The sequence below is a fragment of the Mixophyes fleayi genome, chromosome 9, assembly GCF_038048845.1.
Source record: "Mixophyes fleayi isolate aMixFle1 chromosome 9, aMixFle1.hap1, whole genome shotgun sequence".
NCBI lineage: Eukaryota > Metazoa > Chordata > Amphibia > Anura > Limnodynastidae > Mixophyes > Mixophyes fleayi.
Window position 1 is genome coordinate 64009410 of NC_134410.1, and position 23741 is coordinate 64033150.

At 39.0% G+C, this 23741-nt stretch overlaps 2 protein-coding genes and 1 non-coding gene across 3 annotated transcripts; 1 reads left to right on the forward strand and 2 right to left on the reverse strand.

Annotated features, from left to right (window-relative positions):
• Nucleotides 1-371: 371 nt before the first annotated feature.
• Nucleotides 372-18758, reverse strand: MAGT1 (magnesium transporter 1). Its single transcript, XM_075184435.1, has 10 exons — nt 18603-18758; nt 16542-16711; nt 15622-15739; nt 13976-14116; nt 13708-13848; nt 13028-13117; nt 11514-11577; nt 7383-7457; nt 5170-5260; nt 372-2604 (listed from the first exon to the last, which is right to left on the reverse strand). The coding sequence occupies exons 1-10, from the start codon at nt 18684-18686 to the stop codon at nt 2589-2591; spliced, it is 990 nt and encodes a 329-aa protein (XP_075040536.1). The 5' UTR covers nt 18687-18758; the 3' UTR covers nt 372-2588.
• A 357-nt stretch (nt 18759-19115) lies between these two features.
• On the reverse strand, nt 19116-19224 carry TRNAL-CAA (transfer RNA leucine (anticodon CAA)). The gene is made up of 2 exons: nt 19187-19224; nt 19116-19161 (listed from the first exon to the last, which is right to left on the reverse strand). It is a non-coding gene; the product is annotated as a tRNA-Leu (tRNA).
• Nucleotides 19225-19606: 382 nt separating this feature from the next.
• On the forward strand, nt 19607-23215 carry COX7B (cytochrome c oxidase subunit 7B). The gene is made up of 3 exons (XM_075184436.1): nt 19607-19732; nt 21634-21758; nt 22997-23215. The coding sequence occupies exons 1-3, from the start codon at nt 19696-19698 to the stop codon at nt 23072-23074; spliced, it is 240 nt and encodes a 79-aa protein (XP_075040537.1). The 5' UTR covers nt 19607-19695; the 3' UTR covers nt 23075-23215.
• Nucleotides 23216-23741: the final 526 nt, after the last annotated feature.

Genomic DNA, 23741 nt, shown 5'->3' on the forward strand with positions numbered 1-23741 from the left:
GATCAACATTTATTTACATAGCAAAAGCAAAATTCCACAGCACTTTCTCCTTGCATTTTGCTTTACGTGTCGTAAAACGGTCTACATTTTTATGTAAATTGTTTGGGGTGAGTTTTTTTTTTTTTTTTTTTAAAAAAAAACCTTTCAATCCAGAAGCCATTCCAAAGCAGCATTGTGCTTGAATGAAATGGGTTTTCAACCATCAGGTTATATCATAAGACACAGAGCTGCTCTCTGACAAACGTTTATGCAATAGAGTGCACAGCCAATCACTAACGAGTGCTATCATAGGCAGAGTCAAATAATAAGCCACATTCACTAAAAACATGACAATGAACACAGCCATGCACATGAAAGACAGAAATCTGCTCAGTGTATAGTGGTGATCCCAACTGGTTTCTTTATTGAACAACAACCAAAAATACACAGCAATGTAAATAAAAGTGCAAGGTTCATTCTTTTACTGATCTGGAATATATGTTTGAAGAAACATTTTATTCATAGAAGAGGCACATAGCTATCCGACTCTTCATGAAAAGGAAGAGTGCCCCAGGACCCGAGGTATTCTAAATGAAATTATCTCCTTGCTGAAATGGGGTGGCAAGTCTGTAATCTCAGTCATCTATACTGGTTGCTTCAAGGTAAAAAATAAATAAAATAAAAGAATGTAGAGAATGTATGCATGGAGAGCAGCTAAGGGCATAAGAGCAAAGACTCATTCATTCTCACTTATCCTCTTTGTGGTTTAAACTGCTAACTTATGTCTGAAAACCATATTAAAAATAGGATGAATAGTTTCTTAAGGTGTTCCCACCATTGCATTCTAACATCTTAATGTTGTGTTTAAAATGCAAGAATCTGTCATGATCTATGTCTCAAGCATTAATGTGCTACTACTAAAATAGTTTGTATTGGTAAACTTACACCTGTAAAATGCATCAGTAACTGGTTAGTGAAGTTTACTTATTTTCTCATCACATATTTTTGAATGAGCCCTCAAACTCATTCTTCGTATTCTGATACTAGCACAGTAGTGTAGCATGAAATTGCATGCAATGAAGATATGCAGTTTGCAAGGCTGTCTTAAATTGCACAATTGCACAGGTATTCCTTTTTTATTTCTTGTAAATAAAAGACATCAACAATTCTAGCAGAGCAGTCACTCAATAGCTCAGCTGCAGAAGCCATAACTACATGTCAGGCACTTTGAGCGATTGCTTCTGGTTATACATGCTTACCATTCAAGTAGATTCAAAACACAGTGAAATACAAGGGACAATATACCCAAATTATATATATATATATATATATATATATATATATATATATATATATATATATATATATATATATATATATATATATATATTTATTTATTTCAAATACATGGTGCATAGATGTCCTTCCAAAGAGACCCAATCCACCTGGTACAAAATGTTGTTCCTTTGTTTCAAATGTATATTCTTTGCTATTGCAGTCTTATGCCCCAAACTAAATAAATTATTGCCATGAGTATTCTTTAAATGATTTATTTAAGCCAGGTTACTTTAACAGGAAGATCATTTTGTACAGTGGACCATATTGGAGTTCAAGTATAGCTGCGTTACTGACAGCCTAATAAACATGTAAACTGGCATTGTACCATTAGATACCACTGCATATTCACTAACATGTACACTACAATTTTTTACATTGCACCATGTAATTTAAATGCGGTAAGCATTTTATAGGTATACTGTCTCTTATTTAAAAATAAAAATATTTTTATTCCACCCCCTCCCCACAACTACATGATGTTTAATTTTCTTCCATAAAACAAAGTGCTAATTTCAGCTATTAGTAGAAAGTAAACTTGAAAATGGAAATACTAGAACTTCATATTTTACAATGGAGATCAATTCCTGTGTTAAATTTGTAAGAATGAAGCAGTACATATTAGACCTTAATATAAACAACGTTGTTGGTGCAGCAACAGGGTCAACAGACATCCACGGTTTTATAGTAGAAATCAATGGCTTGTGCTTTTAATCTTAATTAAACAATTTCTAAGTAGACAGATAGAGAGGAAACTGTTAATCCAACAGGGCGATTGAAAAAAATACCATATAACCAATAAAAATAGAACCAAGTAAAACAAATCTTAAGCTAACTAAATTAATTGTACAAGGACAATAGAATTAAAATACAATTGTGGACCTAACGCATGGCTGGATCCACATTCTATGCATGTTTTTTTTACTTTAAGAGTGAAACAGAAAACAAAAATGAAACATCACTGGCAATATTACAGCCTCAACAGCACTGGATGAGTATGAAAACGTGACAGTACTTTTAACTGAAAGGGATGGGATAAGTGGGGTCTTACTGCACTTGACTAAGGCACTGCAATATGTCTTTGGTTCACCATTACCAACAAAAAATATGTAATCTCATTCAGAATAAATCCTTTGCCGCAGAAGGTGTACTAGATGGCACAATCTGTACTGTTGAATCTCTGTCTGCAGAAGTTTTAAAAGAAGTGACATGAACCATTCCTATGTCTCTTTCCAATGGCTCCAGTTTCATGTCACAGTTGGCCAGCATTTCTTCTAGGTCATGAGAAAGCTAAAAAAAGAAAGAAAATGTTAATAGACTTCATTACCTTTCCTTTATCTCATGTAGTGAATAGCAAAAAAGATGGAACATTTCTGAAAACTTTATGTAAACAAGAATAAAAAAAAAAAACTCTGTAGCTGCTTACAACCATATATATTCTAACCAGTACCAGAGATGTGGGAACTATTATTAGATAATTCCTTTTCTATGAACCCTGCACAATGAACCAACTAGGTAAAGAACTCCACCTCTATCACTTGGACAGGAAACACCAGCCCCACCCTCTTCATTTATGGGTTCCAAAAAAAGCGGAAAATTAAAGCCTTTTTATTTCTGTCATGGTAGCCTGTACAAGAGCCCATCTGTCTCAACAGTTCCTAGAACACCTCCTACAATCCTGAAGATGACTATTGGGAGTAATGTTTTTCGACAAGGGGTAAATCTTCTTTTCTAGTGTATACTACCTGAATGATCCATTGATTTGTTGTTCTCTTCTTCCTAAAATCTCTTCCCATAGGACTCCTGGGGGTAAATGTATTAGACTGCGGATTTTGCAAGTTGTCGATATTCTTCGACTTTGAAGGGGAAATTTAAAAACAGCAATTTTTTTTAAAAGACAAAACTTGCCTTTAAAGACACTGCCATTTTTAATTTCCCCTGCAAAGTCGAAGAATATCGGCAACCTGCAAAACCCAATCAAAGGATGTATTTCCTTTTTAAAACTCTAGAGGAAGCATCACAACCCATATTTTCAACCAAATTGCACATCTTGCAGTGTTTGAGGAAGCAGTCTGGACCAACATTCTAATGATTCTACGAAAGCCCAACAGGAGAAATCCACAGCTTCTTTAGAAAGGTAAGCAGGCTAAAATCTTTTCCCTGGGAGTTCTTGCCTGGCAATGACCTAAGCTACGATCCTTCCAGACTAACTTACCAAAAGTTAGAGGGGACTTAAACCAAAATAAATTAAACTCTGAATTATTCCACTATTACAAACTACTAAACATCTGATTTTGCACAATTTTATTTCCTTTGCATATTCTATACAGCCTTTACCAGCTCCAACAGGAGTTTCTCCTTTCTTCTCTTTAAAGAAAATAAAACAAAAAAACCCCCCCAAAAACAGGTCTTCTGCTTCCTTCAAATCTAAGAACTGGGTTGCACTGCTTGTTCTAGAGGTAGAAGGCTTTTTCACAAAGCACTATGTATTGAGCTTGCAGAGTCGGATCCGCACTGTTCGGGTGGGCTCGGATTAGCGGAATCCGAGCCCGCTCATCCTTAATAAAAAGAGAGACATATTTAGCTACTGGGCTCTTCTGATAATGGAGGCAAGTAAAGCTGAACAAAACCCACAGGACCAGTCCTAATATAGCAGACACCATCTGATTCTCCATCATCTCTGGCTCCATAATTTAGCATTAAATATTCCATTCTCCTATGTTTAATATATCACGCTGTTGAAACTTTGAATTTCAGGAAGAATAACCGTATCAATGTCTTCATGGGAGTACATGTTTAATGGATTAAAGTGACAACAACTGTGCCACCATGCTGCTTGGAGATTTGATTGGACTCTCCCTCTCATTTCACTTTATAATGAATATCTGGGTAGTTATTGTAAAATGATGTCTTGAAGTAGTAAAAGATATGACACTGAATTGTACACGCTGTTAAAGGTTTTTCTCCTATTAGATATTTAAAATGTCAAAAGGCTCCATACAAACTCATTCAATAAGGTGTAAATAATAAACAAAAAAACATATTTATTTAATTTAACACCAGAAATATCTGCACAAATATAAGCATTTAGATTCAGTAGTCTTTAAAAGCAAAAAACATAAAATAAGTCACTGAAAAGGTTGCAGAAACTAGTGGTGCAAGTACAGGCATCCCTTTGGATGTGAAATCTGCTTTCATTTCCTGGGCCTTTAGGAATGAAAAGTCCCATCCTTAACGAAAATTGTGGCAAGTATTTATATAAAGAAAAAAATCAACTACATGTAGAAAAGTTTAGACTTGCTGCAATGCTGCTTTTTTTAAATACATAGTTTTGCAGTTACTGTCCTCTGAATGTACTTTTAATTTGTAACAACTACATACAAATATCAATAGCTTACAGGCAGCTAATTATGGAGTGGAAGAAAGCGAAGTTGCACATATACCTGTGAATTGAGGAGCTAAAATATGTTCGTCATAAAGTAAATACAAGACTGACTAGAACAAAGACTGTCCATCTAACAAGGATAAGTATACTTCATTTCAAAGATAGATACATTAAGTTATATGTATCTATATACTATATATACACACTGTTCAATGTTGGCATTCCAGGTATCCCGAGTAGAAAACACTGGAGTGGTTTCCAGGATGTAACCTATCTTGCTACAAAAGTGATTTACCAAATTTTAGAAAATGCCTCAATTTCTTTTGAAATTAAGCTGTTAAATCCTAACAGACTTAGTTGGCTGCATCATTTCAGGATGTTTCTGCAAGTAATATAGTCTTTACTAGTGACTGTCATATGTTACATATCTGTACTTTGTTCTTAAGGACATTGGGTGTGTGATATTTTACCTGTACGGATAGCCATGGTATTTGGATCTGAAGACAGACAGCAGCCAGCTGAAGAATACCACCACCAGGCCCATGCCAGCCACACACATTACTATCAAAAGAATACAGCACAATTACATGTTGAAGAGCATTCAAAACCTAATAAAACCATATTTTAATCTCACACCTTTTATCAAAGAACTTTCCTTGAAGTTAAAGCAATTACTTCTTACAAAGCTTCAATAAGTTGACATTTAAGTAATGTTTTTACTTTGATCCCCATCTTGCATATTACAATTAAGAGTACTAAATGAAAAATGCTTATATTTATTTTCTGTTCAGTTTGGTATAACCATGTTGTATGGTATAGTAGCACTGGGAAATTATTCCTTATTAAAGTGGTTGAGTATTTAAACTCACACATTCCAAAATCTTGATGAAAACTTTTAGGTTTCAGATACATTCCATAAAGTATACTTTAGAATCCTAGTTTAAATAAATGACTCTTGCAATTATTTTTATTAAAATTTATTTAATACACCTAAAGCCCTAAAATAAGTTATACCTATGACTGATACAGTGGAGGGAGCCATTTTGTAGACTGAACCAATATCCATGTGGCTGAATCAATTACATTTTTGTGCAGTGGGATTTCTCTATATTTCTGCTTTCTGGATAACCCCAACTCTTTCAAGCACCTGCTGTGAACCTATAAATTGATTGAACAACATCTATTTCTGTTTTGTTGGTTGCATTACATTTCTTCTTTTTTTTATACAGATATTGGTTCAGCCCACAACAAACTTGTTTCTACTGCATGTGAGCAATAGATTCACTTTAATTCATTATAAAATTTGTATTTAAATTTCAATATGTAGTTAAGTGTAAATTGATAATTGTACAAATGCGGCTACAAATGATAAAGATTACATATGATCAAGCCTGCATATATTTTCAAGACCCCCGGCCCTGCCTTTGCAGGAGGCTGTAAACACACGCTCCTACTACCGAAAATAACAGTTATTAGATTATAATAGATGTCCTCCAAAGCTTGAATCACTTATGTCTTTGTGATTTAATAACAAGGTTTAAGCTACAATGTTCTGGGAGGGTTCCCTCTTACACCATCACATTCAAATCTTACAATTGTGACTATAGTAGCTTAAAAAACCCCACAAAAAACAAAAACACCATGCTACAAGGTTGCTGTGGGCCCAAGGAATATAATGGATAATTGTACCTAGTCTCTCAAAGCTACTGCAAGTGATTAATGTACAGCTCTAATAAAACAGACAAAAAAACCTCAACCCATCTATAATTCCCCAAAGTGTATAGAACAAAATCTTTTAAGAGACATTTTGGAGGAAATAAACAGCACCACTACTAACGATTCTGCTCTGTTCCTGTGAGACACCTAGACACCTGTACAGTCATGACCAAAAGTTTTAAGAATGACACAAGTATTGGTTTTCACAAAGTGTTTTTAGACCTTTTTGTCAGATGTTGCTATGATATACTGAAGCAAAGTTACAAGCATTTCATAAGTGTCAAAGGCTTTTATTGACAATTACATTAAGTTTATACAAAGAGTCAATATTGGCAGTTTTAACCCTTCTTTTTGAGGGGCCACAATACACTAGGTGGATGGGAAGTAAACTTCAAAACATCATTACTATTTGGTAGATATATACGAGATAAAATAGGATTCTATTCCATCAGCCCACACTGTCAAATTGGATGGAACTTCCTAAAATAGAACTAGATTCTTATTATAGTAAGGCGACTAGCCCTTCATACATATCTACCCATCTCGAGGTCTTAGAAGAGTCAATAAAATGAGCTATTAGTAAAATCCTGAAGCAGACATGATGGGCCAGACTTCCAGGACATAAATTTACAATGCAGTATACTTCATAAATCAATTGATTTGCACTGTGTTGAGAGGTAATACAAGGTAGAAAGAGGTATACATCTCAATTGTTTGTGGGTTTGGGACATTGAGCATCGCTACATCTCATAATATATTGTACTTTCCATTGCATAGATTCAGTTCTAAAACCAAATATAGTATTTCCCCTCTAAATAATTGAGGGGTTTTTGTGTCATAGATTAAAGAAACATGATAAGTGCAAAACAACCTCCCCAATTTTATAACAAATTGATAAAGTATGTTCATCATGTCATTATACATTACATGTCATTATACATTCAACAAAAGCGATTACTATACTCACTCTTTCGTTTTCCTACGTCCATTTCAGAAGTGGCAGCTTCATGTAAAAGAACCATTCCCAAAGTTACTCCACCATCTAAAAAGCAGAATGTAAGGGGCAAACATGTATTTTATATCTTTATTAGCCCACCATGAGCCATAGTAATTATGGTGGGCCTCTCCCATCTACCTGCAAATGCTGCTGGAACTGTGTTACTTTAGATGGCCGGCCTTGTGCTTAAAATATAGATATATATATGAACATTATAAAATGTGTAATTTAAAATGTATTTAAAAACTATTTACATTGAAACATACTTATCTTGATAGCCTAGTGGAAAAGGAGGAAACTGACTGAGATATGCTGAGAAGATTATTGCTGCGATGCACGAGCCCCATTCTTGGTGGTCCAGTTAGTGAAAAGATTCACCAGTGATTGGCAACCCGATTATGCTTCAAGGGCATTCAAACCCCAAAATGGCACATATTAATTTCAAAATATCTTAAAAGTACCCCCACATTACTCATCCCAAAATGCACCCACATACCCAGCTACTCCAAAACTCCACCACAAACCCACTCAGATCTGCCACCTGCTCCAAAGTAACAGCACATGCCACTCAGATGCCCACTTGTCACAAAATGCCTCAAGATTTACTCTAAAAAAAAAACCCACATGCAACTCAGACCCCTTCCTATATGTCCACAGGCCTCTGTACACTTACCTGTCCAACCAGAGCAGAGCATGCAGAGAAAGGAGGGAGACGATGTAGTCCAGAATGCACCCACTACTTTCTCGTCCACTGTTTGGTGGTGCTGTGTGACCTCCCTGCACTGTGCAGAGATGGTCACATAATGAGGAAGCCAGCTTTTTCCATTCACTCTTATTCTCTGCTTGTAGAGAATAAGTTAGATGGGGACTAGCACATTGGGGGTTGCAGATAAAGGCTTAGTGGGCCCCCTGTTGCCCACCACTGAGTTAGACCAACTCTAAAAGCTCCAAAAGCAGTTGCTAGGAGACGGTCACCATGACATTTGGTGCCAACTGTCTAGACAATTTTAGCTTGAAGTCAGTAAGATCCTGAAAGTTCATTTGAGCAGAAGACTTACCGACTGAGCCTAGGTACACAATACAGGTTTTTCATCTAATTATCGGGCCAAATACCCAATAAATGACCGTTTGGCCCAATATTGTATTAGTGTGTATACTTGCACAATGAACGGCAATCGTTCCAAAGTAACGATCGTCATTTCAATTGATTGTTCTGTTTACAAATTTCGTTACAACCGCCTTCCGATCCTGCAGTATCTTTGCACTCATACGACGGTCTGCCCAGTGCGAGAGTAGAAACCTATCACTGTGTTGCTAAATTTAGAGAGTGCTGTAGGTAGACTCATTTATCCGTTCGTTCCGAGACTGAATATTTAATTTCAGTCACAGAAGCTAATGAAATTTATAATGACATTGTGGAAAGTCAAAGTTTATTTTGTGTGTGATAATTATTGTGACAGGAATGACCAAATGCACTGCTCTTGGACCAAATGAAACGCAAAGATCAGAAGGTAAACCATGTATAGTGTGTACACATGAATCAGCAGATTGATTGGAAAGTCAGTCGTAGGTAAAACAGTTGTAGATAACACATTGGTCGGAAAATTCTGTAGTGTGTAGCTAGCCTAAATCTCCCAGACTTACAAGCCCTCTCTGCCCTGGCTCCACTGATGGATTTGAGAATCAGTTGGGACTGGCTGAAAGTGAAAGTACTTGGGTTTGCCCCTTGCCAGAATGTATGTCAATATAGAATACAATAAATAAATGTCATTAAAAAAAGAAGAAACTCAAAATACATACATATGCACTAAATATATATACACAAACACACACACATATATACACACTTTTTAAGAGCTATTTTGGAGGAGATGAACAACAGTAACACTACTAAAGATTTTGCTCTGTTCCTGTGAGATACCTATACAGTCATGACCAAAAATTTTAAGAATGACACAAGTATTGGTTTTCACAAAGTGTTTTTAGACCTTTTTGTCAGATGTTGCTATGATATACTGAAGCAAAGTTACAAGCATTTCATAGGTGTAAAAGGCTTTTATTGACAATTACATTAAGTTTATACAAAGAGTCAATATTGGCAGTTTTAACCCTTCTTTTTGAAGATCTCTGCAATTCGCCCTAGCATGCTGTCAATCAACTTCTGGGCCATATACAGACTGATGGCCGCCCATTCTTGCCTAATCAATGCTTGGAGTTTGTCAGAATTTTTGGGTTTTTGTTTCTCCACCCGTTTCTTGAGGATTCTCAATGGGATTAAGGTCTGGGGGGTGTCCTGGCCATGGACCCAAAATTTCGATGTTTTGATCCTCGAGCCACTTAGTTATCAATTTTTCCTTATGGCAAAGTGCTTCATCATGCTGGAAAAGGCATTGTACGTCACCAAAATGTTCTTGGATGGCTCGGAGAAGTTGCTCTTGGAGGATGATTTGGTACCATTCTTTATTCATGGCTGTGTTCTTAGGCAAAATTGTGAGTGAGCCCACTCCCTTGGCTGAGAAGCATCCCCACACATGAATGGTTTCAGCATGCTTTACTGTTGGCATGACACAGAACTGATTGTAGCGCTCACATTTCCTTCTTCGGACAAGCGTTTTTCCAGATACCCCAAATAATCTGAAAGGGGATTCATCAGAGAAATTTACTTTACCCCAGTCATAAGCAGTCCAATTCCTATACCTTTTGCAGAATATCAGTCGGCAGTCAGCAGATAACCATGGCTAACAGAGGAAGAACAATGATTTCAGGCACCACCCTCATTTAAAGCTTCCAGTATGTTATTCTAACTCAATCAGCATGACAGAGTAATCTCCAGCCTTGTCCTCATCAACACTCTCACCTGTGTTAGCGAGAGAATCACTGACCTGATGTCAGCTGGTCCTTTTGTGGCGGGCTGAAATGCAGTGGGGATGTTGTTTTGGGGATAAAGTTCATTGTCATGGCAAAGATGGACTTTGAAATTAATTGTATTTAATCTGATCACTTCTGGAGCAAATTGCCATCATAAAAGAAGCAGACTTTGTAAAAAATAATATTTTTATCATTTTCAAAACTTTTGGTCATGACTGTATACATGTTGCATTCCTGGGATCTACAGATAAGAGCCAACACACTAATCCATCCCCAGGATGTCCTGTATCGAGTAAGTATCCTGCCAACTACCCAGCAGTCTCGATCCAAAGACAGGCATCAGGATGAGTCAGCCAGAGTATCTAGCAGAGATGCTGCAGCAGTTACCCCCACCACCCCAGAAGCAAGTAGTTCCAGGTGTCAACCCCTGTGCTAGCAGGGATTCCCCTCAAATTGGTCAAGCAGCTCCAGTAGAAATGAGAACAAGTTACTAATTTACCATACATTATGGTGGAAATTAATATCTGAGTGAAATGCCTCCTTTGTGTATAGAGCCCCAATTGCAGGTGCGATACACATCGCAGGTCCCGGGAATTTAAATGCTCTGGTGGCATTGGGCACAGATAATACACATGTTGGCACATAACCCACTTTAAGAAACAATATCTGCTGTATTTACTAGTGTTATTACCATTTCCAAAGAGCTCACCAGAAAAGTTACAATAAAATAACGGGAAGGGAGAATGATAAAATAAAATAGAAACCTGCAAGAATGTGCATGATTGGCACAGATTCATAATCAGTTTTTTCTTTAGTGCAAGATAATTCTCCACAGAAGCATTCTAACTTAAGTAAGCGTTTGGGACTAAATACATTAATTTCAGAATAGAAGTTTTTTTTTTTTTTTTGGTATTTTAAACCTGTTTTATAATATTTTAAGACCACTTCCTTCTAATACATTTTTCATCATAATATTACAGAACAATCACATTTACAAATATATGCCAAGGTTTTTCTTGGAAGATATTTGCAGAAAATTTTAGAGAAAGACATAAGTGCCAGTCTCTATACAAAGCAAAGATTGCTGTGTTTTGACAAGCGTCTTCATTACATCCATCTATGTACATGGTAATTGTATTGGTTAGATAGCTTTCCTATGAAACACAGGAGGTGAAAAAGTATGTTTTTGAAGAGAAAAGCAGGAATTAACATTCAACCAAAAAAAAAGGATACTGAACAATAGGACAATATGCGTTTCTGCCACAAACTGGGCTTGGCTGCTTCCATGTATGTAATTCTGCAGGGAGCACAGACACACAATGCAAAATAAATCAATATTAAACAGCTGTCTGTTAGTAAATAAACACATCCACGGATAATTAAGTTAACCAGTAAGCAAACAGTACACTGTCTAGATTTCCAAATCATCTATTTATTCCTACACAATCAGTAAAAGTAATTTATGAAAGTGGTAAACATGCATCCCCTACAGTACAGTGCATTCTAGGCTAGAATTGTGAAACTGTGCCATTTGTTTTTCAGGAAAGTGCACGGATTTGTTGGCAAGTTGCCAGAAAATGCTATATCCTAAATGTTGCATCTTTTGATAGGATGAGCTGGTTAGACTGGGGGACGCGGCCGGGGGGAGTTCCTTGTCTATTAAGGCCTAGTTACATATTTTTTTGTGAGACGAGATGTAAATTAAACTATGGGGGGATGGAGGTGAATTCCCAGTTTATTGGGGGGGGGGGGGGGGCCTTAGCTTTTATTCCCTTGAAAAACTTCCACATCACAAATGGAAAATAGGCGCCAGCAAAGACTTACAAACAGGTGCAGTTTGTACCATCCATATGGACTATATACAGAAAAGTCCATGTTCTACATGTTATTCTATAGCCTACACAGTAGAATTTATTGTTGCATAATAGTAAGCTCTACATATTTGGCTGTATCTGTGCTATACACCTGTAGCTCTGGATGCATAGATGCCTTATGAAGAAATAAGGAACAACTTGCACATTTCAACTCACAGCAGGTGATCCTAAAATGGTTGCAGAATGATGTGACGGTTTTTACTCTTTCCACATTCTAGTCGAACAATCCCACAATGTATGCATATATTGATTTTTATGGGACAGTTTTTAGGATGTAGGCATGCACATATGAATTCATTAGACCAGGCCTGTGGCTCTCCAAGTGATGTGAAACTAGTCCCAGCATGCCTTGCAAGCTATCAGCTGGCTACTGGCAAAGCAAACTGGGGCTTGTAATTTCACAAAACCTGCAGAGTCAAAAGGTTGGCCAGGCCTGCACTAGGCTGACAAATAGGCACATTTAGACAAAGTTATACATAAAAAAACAAAACAAAAACACACCTGACTTAAATAATGAAATTGAGATAACACCTTACATGTCCACCAGTAAGGTGTGAAAAAGGATTTTGTATAATTGAATTGCTAGCCTCCACGATAATAAATGCACTGTACAGACTGCATATTTGTGGATTAATACCGTAAGCATAACTAAAGTTACAGTACAATCACATTGTGTTTTAACGCTTGAGTAATTTCCCCAACACCAGATCCTTTTTGTACAATGGGTCTACGAGGCAATGCTGGTTTGAGAGAGAAGGGTTAGAAATACATCAACCTTGGTTAACCTTTAAAAGGTGCACTAAAGGAAACCATGGAATCATACCAAGCCATATAGGCTTCACCAACTGGGAGAAATATAGAACATGCATTTACCACTTGACCAGAATGTGGGTTCTTGTGCGCATATGGGGGTCCACGGATGTGATTCCACATCTGTCCAGAAGTCATTGCCAACACAAAACACTGAGATGAAAAAAAAACACAATAGAAATGTCACAATCTGTTATATGTATTGTGGTTCCAAAGAACAGTCAGGGTCTGATCCATTAAGGATCTTAAATAAAGAGGTATCTTATTTCAGCCTCCTGGACAAAACCATGTTACAATGCAAGGGGTGCAAATTAGTATTGTTTTGCACATAAGTTAAATACTGACTGTTTTTTCATGTAGCACACAAATATCAACTTTAAATTTCAGTGTACAAGTAAGCTATCAAGTATTTGTGTGCTACCTGAAAAAACAGTCAGTGTTTAACTTATGTGCAAAACAGAAAACTAGTTTGCACCCCTTGCATTGTAACATGGTTTTGTCCAGGAGAGTGAAATAAGATACCTCTTCATTTAAGATCCTTAATGAATCAGGCCCTCAGTTCTTAAAGTTGACACAAAATATTGCTTATAAAAGATGATGCATCAAACAGAGGGAGAAAGTGTATTTACCAAGTAAGTGAACTGTAAAATTTTATTTTACCATGATGCGTGGAAAAAAAGGTTTGTCTTCAAATCAACTTTATGTTTCATATGGAAAAAAGAAAGAAAAGAAGTCATAATTACCAAGGCGGCTAATGCCCATCCAGTCTTGTTGTACAAGAAGTCAAGGTTGCTTCTCCTTAAATACACTAATCCACCAATCACAGCCAAGAGCAGACCCAGCATTAAAGGACCAGCATAATTTGGAGGCCTTATTACTCGTATCTGAAACACATCACATGGAAAGTGTTATTGGTGTTAATTATCCTTTTTTTTTTTTTTTTTAAAATGAAGATCATAAAAACAATACAGGTCCATCACCAATTGTAAGGCTGTAAGATGTAATACTAACATTGACATCAGTCCTGTCCGCAATCCAGCGAGCCAGTTGCTCTGCAGCAAAACCTCGAACCTGTAGCTCATATGTGTCTCCCTTCTTGGGTTTCCCTTTAGGGGGGAAATTAATGAAGGTCGGAGCAGAGTTCATATTTAGCTGCAGGAACAGGAAATCGTAAAAGCGGTCATGCATCAAGAGTAAATGAAACAATGTCCCTCAGTGAGATGTTCAGTGTACAATACAGCTGTGGAATAGTTGCTAGTCTCCATATGAGGACAACAGCCCTAGTAGTTTTTTCATAAATGCAGCAACTTAAGCGGCAAAAATTATTATACAGTAAAACTAGATTTGGTGCCTTAATGAAGTTTATTTGCAACTAAAATCTCAAGAGCAGTGTTTCCCAAACACAGTCCTCAGGGACCCCTATCAGTGCAGGTCTTCCAGGTCACAAGTCAAATAATTAGTACAACCTGTGGATTTTTCAAAATGTGGCAGCTAGTAATGAATACACCTGTGCACCAGCAGAGAGATATAGAAAACCTGCACTGTTACAGGTTCCTGAGGACTGGGTTTGCGAAACACAGAGTTAGAGAGATACTATATATGGGAGCAGGAAGAGTACAACCCAAAAGGCATTAGATGCCTACCATTTTGTATACTTGTGGGAGGGAGGTTTACTATTAAAATAGAGGAGGTGCTGCTGCACCAGTTTATTCTATTCTATTTTGACTAAGTATTGCTGGATGAGCCACAGTATCCAATAAGGGACTTGTTAACATGCATGGGACCACTTTTGGGGAAGTGAATGATTTTTTTTTGATTTTTTCTTAATGGAGAGGAGGGAAGGGGGGGGGTGGGAATTGAAACTGAGCTGACCATTAAAGGCCCATAAACTACATATAAGTTAAGTTATCTAAAACAGTAATAAAGAACTAGGATAGAAAATTTTAAAATATATATATATATATTTATTCACATTTACTTTCCTGCATACAACAGAAAGAAATACATGTTAGAGGTAAGGGTCCCTTAACATTTATGATTTCTAGAAATAGCAGGAAACTTTACTGAAATATGTTGTAGACATCGTAAATCAGACTTTTTTATACATTTTTAAAACCTGAATTGTTCAAGAGTTGCCAGCTCTTTTCTAAAACCTAAATCTCTCTCTATCCTAGGTGTCTAGAAATAAAAGACACAAGCTTATGATATAACATCTGAGTAGTATTACAGAACACGTGATACCTCTGATCTGAATGTACAGACCTCCATGGGAAGTTGAAATAAAGATTCCGGAGCTATCCATTAAAGTTTGAGAAAATAAGAATAAAAGGGAATGTTAGAAATGAAATTAGCTCTAATTCTTAAACTTTTTTTTTCTTTTTTAATAAAGACTACTGAGAATAATCACATTTAAAAATGCTTACGGCATATAACAATTGATTAGTTAGAAGTAGTTACATTTGTTGGGCAGCTGTTTTTACCTTTGAAACCGTAGCAAAAGAAACAAAATGCTATTTCAATTTTAAACATTTGCTGTCAAGGACATTTACTCTAAGGCATGGAAATGCATTTTCCAGTAATAGATGTTAGACAAAAGACTAGTAAAAGCACTCAATATACAATATGAAGGAGGCAAACCTGATACTACATTATATTACCATTTGAAATACATCTGATCCTTCATCAAAATCCACCATAGCAAAGAAAATCCTATTGGTAAATGCACTTGAGTAACGCCAGGAATTTGCCAGGATCTGGAACTCTTCATCAGCTTGCCTATTTATTTAAGAAGAATATTGCATCAGCAGAAATTTTATTGCATTGGAACTAATGAAACACAAGTTGTGTAGCACATTATAAATTAATAAAGGATTATGACTGGATGATCATTATTGGGAATCGTGTTGTTTTTGGACAACATATGCAGCTATATCAAGTCTATTGCCAAGTCATCATAAGCTGCTGCAAATGCAAATCTATTCAAAACTACAAGCTACTCATGCTAGAAACATTCAAACATTCACTGAAGGAAGTAGTAAGAGAACTGACCAATGCATGCGATAACCTAACAGTTTAAAGAGACAGAACTTTAAATGTGAAAGTGGCCTTTAACCCATTGGAATATGGGCACTGCAGTGAAGAATAAATAAAGGGCAACTGTTAAGTGGTGGGTGCCGGTAAGAGCATCGTTGAATCCAAGTTGTCACTAATAGCCCAAGGATCAAATGCAGATGTAAACAACATTCAGTGGGGCTGTTTCAGTATTTATAGAGATGTAATGCTGAGTAATACAGTAATGTCAGGATTACATGCCAAGGAAAGAGCCTTATGTGACAGAAATCCAGTTTTTTTTTTTACCATTATCACTATAAAAAGATTACTGCAATTATGGATCAGACAGGACACCACTTTTGTTACTGTGATATTCCTTATTTATTGTAAAACTAAACAAACCAAATTAGTACATTAGAACAACTGTAAAAAGAAGATACTGTCACTCAGTTCACACAACCTATTTTAAAGGACAGGATACTAAAGGTTTATAAATACATATCAAGTATATTATTTATATGCTTACTTGCACACAACACACTGCCTGTGTGACTGGAGAGCAGTGAACATCACAATCACTGAATAATTTCTCGGTGGAGCCTTGATAAGCCGTCGAAATTTATCTCCATTCATGCGAATAACAGGTCTCTTACTGGCCCAGTCCATGAGCTGACTTACCTTCTCTGATAATATCATCTACAAATCAAAAACAGAACAGTTATTTATAGAGTAGTAGCAGCTCTCCTGCATGCACATACAGAACATTCATTTTGTGGAAAGACAAACGTCAACATCTGTCTGTTTCAATTCAGTGCCAACTGCTATAAAATTTAGTAGATACCATTTCAACTAAACAGGTTAGCTCCAGTGCACCGGGAGCCTGCGCTATGGTTAAAAGCGTGCACGCCCTTGCGGGCAAGCCACCGGGGGCCAGACAGCGCGCACGCCCTTGCGGGCAAGCCACCGGGGGCCAGACAGCGCGCACGCCCTTGCGGGCAAGCCACCGGGGGCCAGACAGCGCGCACGCCCTTGCGGGCAAGCCACCGGGGGCCAGACAGCGCGCACGCCCTTGCGGGCAAGCCACCGGGGGCCAGACAGCGCGCACGCCCTTGCGGGCAAGCCACCGGGGGCCAGACAGCGCGCACGCCCTTGCGGGCAAGCCACCGGGGGCCAGACAGCGCGCACGCCCTTGCGGGCAAGCCACCGGGGGCCAGACAGCGCGCACGCCCTTGCGGGCAAGCCACCGGGGGCCAGACAGCGCGCACGCCCTTGCGGGCAAGCCACCGGGGGCCAGACAGCGCGCACGCCCTTGCGGGCAAGCCACCGGGGGCCAGACAGCGCGCACGCCCTTGCGGGCAAGCCACCGGGGGCCAGACAGCGCGCACGCCCTTGCGGGCAAGCCACCGGGGGCCAGACAGCGCGCACGCCCTTGCGGGCAAGCCACCGGGGGCCAGACAGCGCGCACGCCCTTGCGGGCAAGCCACCGGGGGCCAGACAGCGCGCACGCCCTTGCGGGCAAGCCACCGGGGGCCAGACAGAGCGCACGCCCTTGCAAGCAAGCCACCGGGGTCCAGATAGCGCGCACGCCCTTGCAAGCAAGCCACCGGGGTCCAGACAGCGCGCACGCCCTTGCAAGCAAGCCACCGGGGTCCAGACAGCGCGCACGCCCTTGCAAGCAAGCCACCGGGGTCCAGACAGCGCGCACGCCCTTGCAAGCAAGCCACCGGGGTCCAGACAGCGCGCACACCCTTGCAAGCAAGCCACCAGGGTCCAGACAGCGCGCACACCCTTGCAAGCAAGCCACCAGGGTCCAGACAGCGCGCACACCCTTGCAAGCAAGCCACCAGGGTCCAGACAGCGCGCACACCCTTGCAAGCAAGCCACCAGGGTCCAGACAGCGCGCACACCCTTGCAAGCAAGCCACCAGGGTCCAGACAGCGCGCACACCCTTGCAAGCAAGCCACCAGGGTCCAGACAGCGCGCACACCCTTGCAAGCAATGCATCATGGTCCACACAGTGCGCATACCCTTGCAAGCAAGCCATCAGGATCCACACAGAGCGCATACCCTTGCAAGCAAGCCATCAGGGTCCAGACAGCGCACACACCCTTGCAAGCAAGCCACCAGGGTCCAGACAGCGCGCACACCCTTGCAAGCAATGCATCATTGTCCACACAGTGCGCATACCCTTGCAAGCAAGCCATCAGGATCCACACAGAGCGCATACCCTTGCAAGCAAGCCATCAGGGTCCACAGTGTGCAAACAAACCCACAGGTCCCAATTTCGTGTGAACTCTTGCAGCAGCCAAACAGGTCCCACTATGGTACACATCCTTGCAGGCAAGCAAACAGGAATCCAAAAGTTTGTAACCTCTGCAAACAAGCCAACAGGGAGCTGATAGTGTGCATAATCCTTGTATAACGCCAGTAATGCTCCAACTGTGTACATCCCAGTAATGACGCAAAATCGAGACTTTATGCTGTTCATACCATGAGGCCACCAGTGCTCCTATGATGCTCGGCAGCAGACACAATAAGGGATATTTGCGCATACAAACCAACATATATTCCACTTTGTCAGACCCACCTCCTTCTTCTTTTGGCCCTCAGAGAACCCCCCGCAGAGAGCGAGCAGAATCCCTCCGACCAACAATACTTTCACTAAAGACATTTCACCGGCTAAACTTTCCTCCAGAAAGGAAGCCAGGAAGCGTCACCCCGTCACCGCGCTTAGCACAGCCACTAAGCGTCTGTCTCTGATTGGACAACAAGGAATGACCCAGCCAATCAGCAGCTAGTTCGCTGTTACTGTCTTATTTGTCAGCATCGAAGTGGGAAGAACCGGAAGGACAGCTTTATTCTCATAGCTCCAAACAGCACTTTTATATGTGTTCTGTTTTCGCATTCACTGATAGAAAAACATGATTACTATTCAGAATAGTTTTACCTGTAATGTATTTTGGTTAGAGCACAAGCTTAATCTTGGTATGTGGTACTGTCAGGCGTCTGGCAGAGTCCGCACAGCATTGATAAAATTAGTATAAAATTTAATGTGAGAAAAAAATATAAGGAATGAATTTCAATAGGAAGAAAACACTAATGTCAGAAGTGGGATTCGAACCCACGCCTCCAGTTGGAGACCAGAAACCTCGTTTAGAGAAGGAAGTTTTCCTTGAGTCTGGCGCCTTAGACCACTCGGCCATCCTGACATCGTTTTGTTGTGGTGCTTAGAACTGTATATAACCTGTATAACTGTGATGTAGTGTTGTCCTAGGAAGGCAGGATTGTTTCCTAACTCCCACTGACACACTTACACTACTGTTATTCCTTTTGCGGCAAACACTGCACAGCCGATATTCGATCATTCCTGTGCTTTCATATTAGTAATTATTATTCTTTTCATTTATGTCTCCGCTCCTTCATAACCATACAATCTGTAGTGACTCCGTGTATAACGTTTATACCGTATCTACTAAGGCTTAGAAGTCTTTTCTGCCCTAATATAAGACAAAGCGTTTGATAAACAACTACAAGTCCCGGCATTCCTTGCAGCGGGACGTGTATTGTCGCCTAGTAGATGTCAGGATATTGACGTATGGGGCGTGGTGGTGACAGGATATCCTACTTAGCCATTTTGTTTTTCTGCATTTGTTTCAAGGGTAAGATAGGAAGGAAGAGTGATGTTTCCCCTGGCGAGGTCCGCGCTGTCCTTTGCCGGTAAGATGCTGCATATGTCCTGTCAGACTCTGAGAGCAGTGCATGGATGTCCTCTGTAAGAATGTCTCTAGATGGTGCATTTATGAGAACCTTGCAGATGTGTGCGGGGGGCTCTCTGAGAGAGATCACACTCATACTTCTCTTCCTGCTTAGCTCTATGCAGGGCTGTGGTGGAAGGTAAATGTTGTGGCTGCAGTGTGCATATAACTGGGTCTCTTGTAGGTTGGTTGATTAATGTGGCATAGTAAGTGCAGGGTGGAAGATGTCGTGTGGTAATACCTACGCCAACGAATGCCATTATTACTAAAACTGCATCTTGTGCATTACAGAGTGTTTAACTTTAATTTTTACTAATCTACCTTATGCTGCCCCTGTCTGGTTTCAATGACAGTCTGTTTTATTATGTACGTTTCGGGGGTTTTTTCTACTATTATGGAGGAACCTGCAGTAATACTATATTATAGTGGGTGTGTTGCTGACCTGTAGTGTGTCTGCTGCCCGGTCACCTTGGTAGCCTTGTATGCTCTTTCTTTACACGAAGTCCTTTACTATCAAGGTAATAACTTACCTTTTACATTTTAATCTTCATGTTTGAGGTTCTCAGTTAAGTAAAACATGTAATTGAAAAATGCATTATATATATTCCTTTTTTTTTATACCTGGAAATGTAATGAATTTGGGTGGTGCAGAGATTATGTTCACTGAGCTTTCTCTTGGCCAGTATGAAATATATTCTTGGAATTCGTTTATGTTTCGGTTGTTGTGTTTGTTTGTTTTTTATCTGCAGCAATTCTACAGCTATTCTGTTAATATACTACCAACGAAATGGCTTTAACTTGTATTCAATCAATAATATTAGCAATGCTAATTTTTTTTACTAAAGCAGTTGGCTGAAGCATAAGTCCCTTACGTGAATGTCAAGAATGCCCTTAACACATTTAACATATGGGACACCTTTTGTATTTTATAATCTCCTGTTTTTACAGGCCTGTCCTGCTCAATATTATTTGGAATGTATCCACCACTGAATGTCTACAATAAAGGCTTGTTAACGCATGTACTAGGGAAGTGAGTAAAAATGCACAACAACTGATATTTATCAATATCTGTTGTGCGCATACTAGAAATAAGGAATCCTGCAATTTAAAATTTTAAATGCAGCGGTTTAAATTGCCGTGCTAGCGGTTGTAAAGAAAAAAAAAAAAAATGCTTTAGCAGTGCATAGGTGAGAATGTAAGGATATACAAGTTATATCAATAAAAGTAAACTATAGGAGTAGAGTACTCTAAAGGGAATTACATTGAAAACTTAAACTGTGTTTGTTAACCTGTATGAAGTCCTAGCAATCTGACTTCCATTGTAGTTTGACAAAAAAAAGTAAACTATAGGTCAATGGATATAAATTTATCAAATAATGACTAGTAGTCAACATGGCGTGGGCAAGACACACTCTTTTCAAAAGCACCATTAATTTCATATGGATTGTAAAGCTTTCCACACAATTGGTGGTCTGTTCATTCAACCTGATCACTTATATCTGAGCATTTTAATCATACTCATCAATGGGCAAATTGGACAAATCACATTGTTATGGGATTGCAGTAATGCAATGCAAACAGGTTAGTGGATTGTCCCTCGTGCATACTGCTGATATATCTCCTCCAAATAGGTTTTTAAACCTACAGGAACACATCTGGAAATTTTTTGATTTGTAACTGTGGCAATTTCTGACCTGTTGGGGCTACAACAGCCACATTTTCTGACTACATTACTGTAGGTATGACTAGATTAAGGTATTAAATAAGGGTTCTTCATTCTTTAATTGTTTTATTTCATTGCCCTTTATAAAGGTAGCTGTACCTTTGTGTCATTCTGTCTTAATAATTTACTTTCACTTTTAGCTCGTGGCGTGCAGAGATCTGTCTCAAGACAGACCCATCACAAATCTGGACCTGACTTTCATGACCAGTATGGAAATATAATTTTGGCATCTGGCACAGTGTTTTGTGTCTCTATTTGGGGTTATGTGAGTATTCATAGTTTTGTCTTTCTACCTTTTGAAACTAGTCTTATATGTTTCTACTTCTAGTCTGTTGTGGTTAGTGTATGAAACAGGTAAAGTGACCTAGTTCAGTGGATCCCAAACTTTTTCAGTTCAAGGCACCCTTATGGTCTCCATAATTTTTTTCAAGGTCCCCCATAGCCAAAATAATTACCAAGTGGTCCTCTGCCTTGCTTACCACTGGCCTTGCCTGAGGCACCCCCGTGAGATCGCCGAGGCACCCCAGGGAGCCTAGGCACCCAGTTTGGGAACCACTGAGCTAGTTCACAGAAGCAATTTTAAATTGCAGTCCAGAGTAGATGGGAGAATCACCCTACCCATCACTTCCCTATTTGGAGCCAGGGGGCTGGTTCCATGCAACTGTTTTTCCCGTGTCTCCGTCATTCTCCTCTTTGAAATCTCCAGACTAATATGAAACAATAAGCATAGAGCTTGCAGTTCCCTATTGGTTCCTGCATCCTCATTGACAAACAGGACACCCATGGCTAACCAGATGTACAGCTGTAAATATATCAGCAAATGTAAATGCATGTTTAAAAGTATCATTTCTATGTAAAAGTGCTTTGTTCTTGGGGTTTGTCTGTTTTCTTAACTGTCTGCTACTTTTAAAATGTCACTGATAGTAAGAAAAGGTTGCCATCAAAGTGCACCTATCAGAGCATGTGTATTGTGCAAAATGTGGCTTTGGTACTGAAATAAAATTTCCTTTATGAGTCAAATTTGTGCTCTTGACCTTATTTAACCTTAGGAAGCACCAGTATGTAATCTATGTACAGAATATCTTGGTAGGTGCCACTGTAATTACAGTTAATGTAGTAATAAAACAAGTAGTTTGTTTTATGTAGTTTAATATGCGAGATTTAAATATGTCCTAATTTTTCTGTCCTTTAGTATCGTCTGATAACATACATAATTCATGTCAAGCCTTTATTTTCCACACTATATGTTGCCTCTTGCCCATAACCTTGTGTAAATGCCCTTTTTTAATTTGTATGACTATTGTCTCAGCCCTTCCTATTTTGTTACAGACTGTGCAGAGCAGTGTAAAGCCCTAAAATTGGTGTTTGTAGGCTTCAGTTCTAATAAACATCCAGACAGTGGTTTATTCTGTGCCTGTAACATTGTAAATTCACCTCTCTCCTGAATGAATGCTGATTTTATTATTTTTTATTTATTTTTATTAATATTTATTTCTTTTCTAGGTGATAACGCAGACAGGAATTTGCTGGAACTTATCTCCAGTTGGCAGAGTCACCCCAAAGGAGTGGAGGGAACAATAGGACTGATACAGCTATTTTAGACCTACTCCAGTACTTTTAACAAGTATATGCTTTGTATATGCAAGAATTATATTCAACCTCTGTAACCCATTCATATGGTGATGAGGTTCCTGTTGTAATAAACCTGAAACAAAAAATTAATGTATGGTTTTGTTCCTTGTTTTGTCATTATGCATCTCATTAGATGACTGTATTCTGGGGGTAATGTAAACAAATTCTCTTTGGTTATCACTTTTGTGGAAACATTTTGTATATGGTTGTACTTCTAGGCTACACACAGACCAGGCAGTGATTTTATGGTGTCAAATAAGCCGATGCAGTTTAAAATGCACATTTTGCCAAGTAAACACTATATTCCCTTCAGGAGTTTGAGTAGCATTAGTTATTTTTGGCCTCAATTAGGATTTCACATAAAGAGAATAGCCAATTAATTTTGCCAATTTAGGGAGCAAGAATAAAAAAACAAAAACATTTCTTTGTCTTGTAGCAATCACAGTTTTTACTACCAACTAGCAAAAGTGCAGTCACTGCCCAAAATCATTAGTAAGCTTATTACACGGGGACCATTATTGGGCTAATTTTACAGAAACCCATTGTCAGACACCGTTACCACCCACACTGCAAAAATAGTCATGTGCCCCTTTACATTATTGCTGCCACTTTCCCA

Excerpts from the sequence above, each read along its gene's own strand:
- MAGT1 (XM_075184435.1), bottom strand. The coding sequence starts at position 18,686 with ATGTCTTTAGTGAAAGTATTGTTGGTCGGAGGGATTCTGCTCGCTCTC. Across the intron at positions 14,117-15,621 it reads GATCAGATGTATTTCAAATG|CTAAATATGAACTCTGCTCC; the intron begins GTAATATAATGT and ends CTGTTCCTGCAG. Across the intron at positions 13,118-13,707 it reads GATGGGCATTAGCCGCCTTG|TGTTTTGTGTTGGCAATGAC; the intron begins GTAATTATGACT and ends TTTTCATCTCAG.
- COX7B (XM_075184436.1), top strand. The coding sequence starts at position 19,696 with ATGTTTCCCCTGGCGAGGTCCGCGCTGTCCTTTGCCG. Across the intron at positions 19,733-21,633 it reads GTCCGCGCTGTCCTTTGCCG|CTCGTGGCGTGCAGAGATCT; the intron begins GTAAGATGCTGC and ends TTTCACTTTTAG. Across the intron at positions 21,759-22,996 it reads GTGTCTCTATTTGGGGTTAT|GTGATAACGCAGACAGGAAT; the intron begins GTGAGTATTCAT and ends TTTCTTTTCTAG.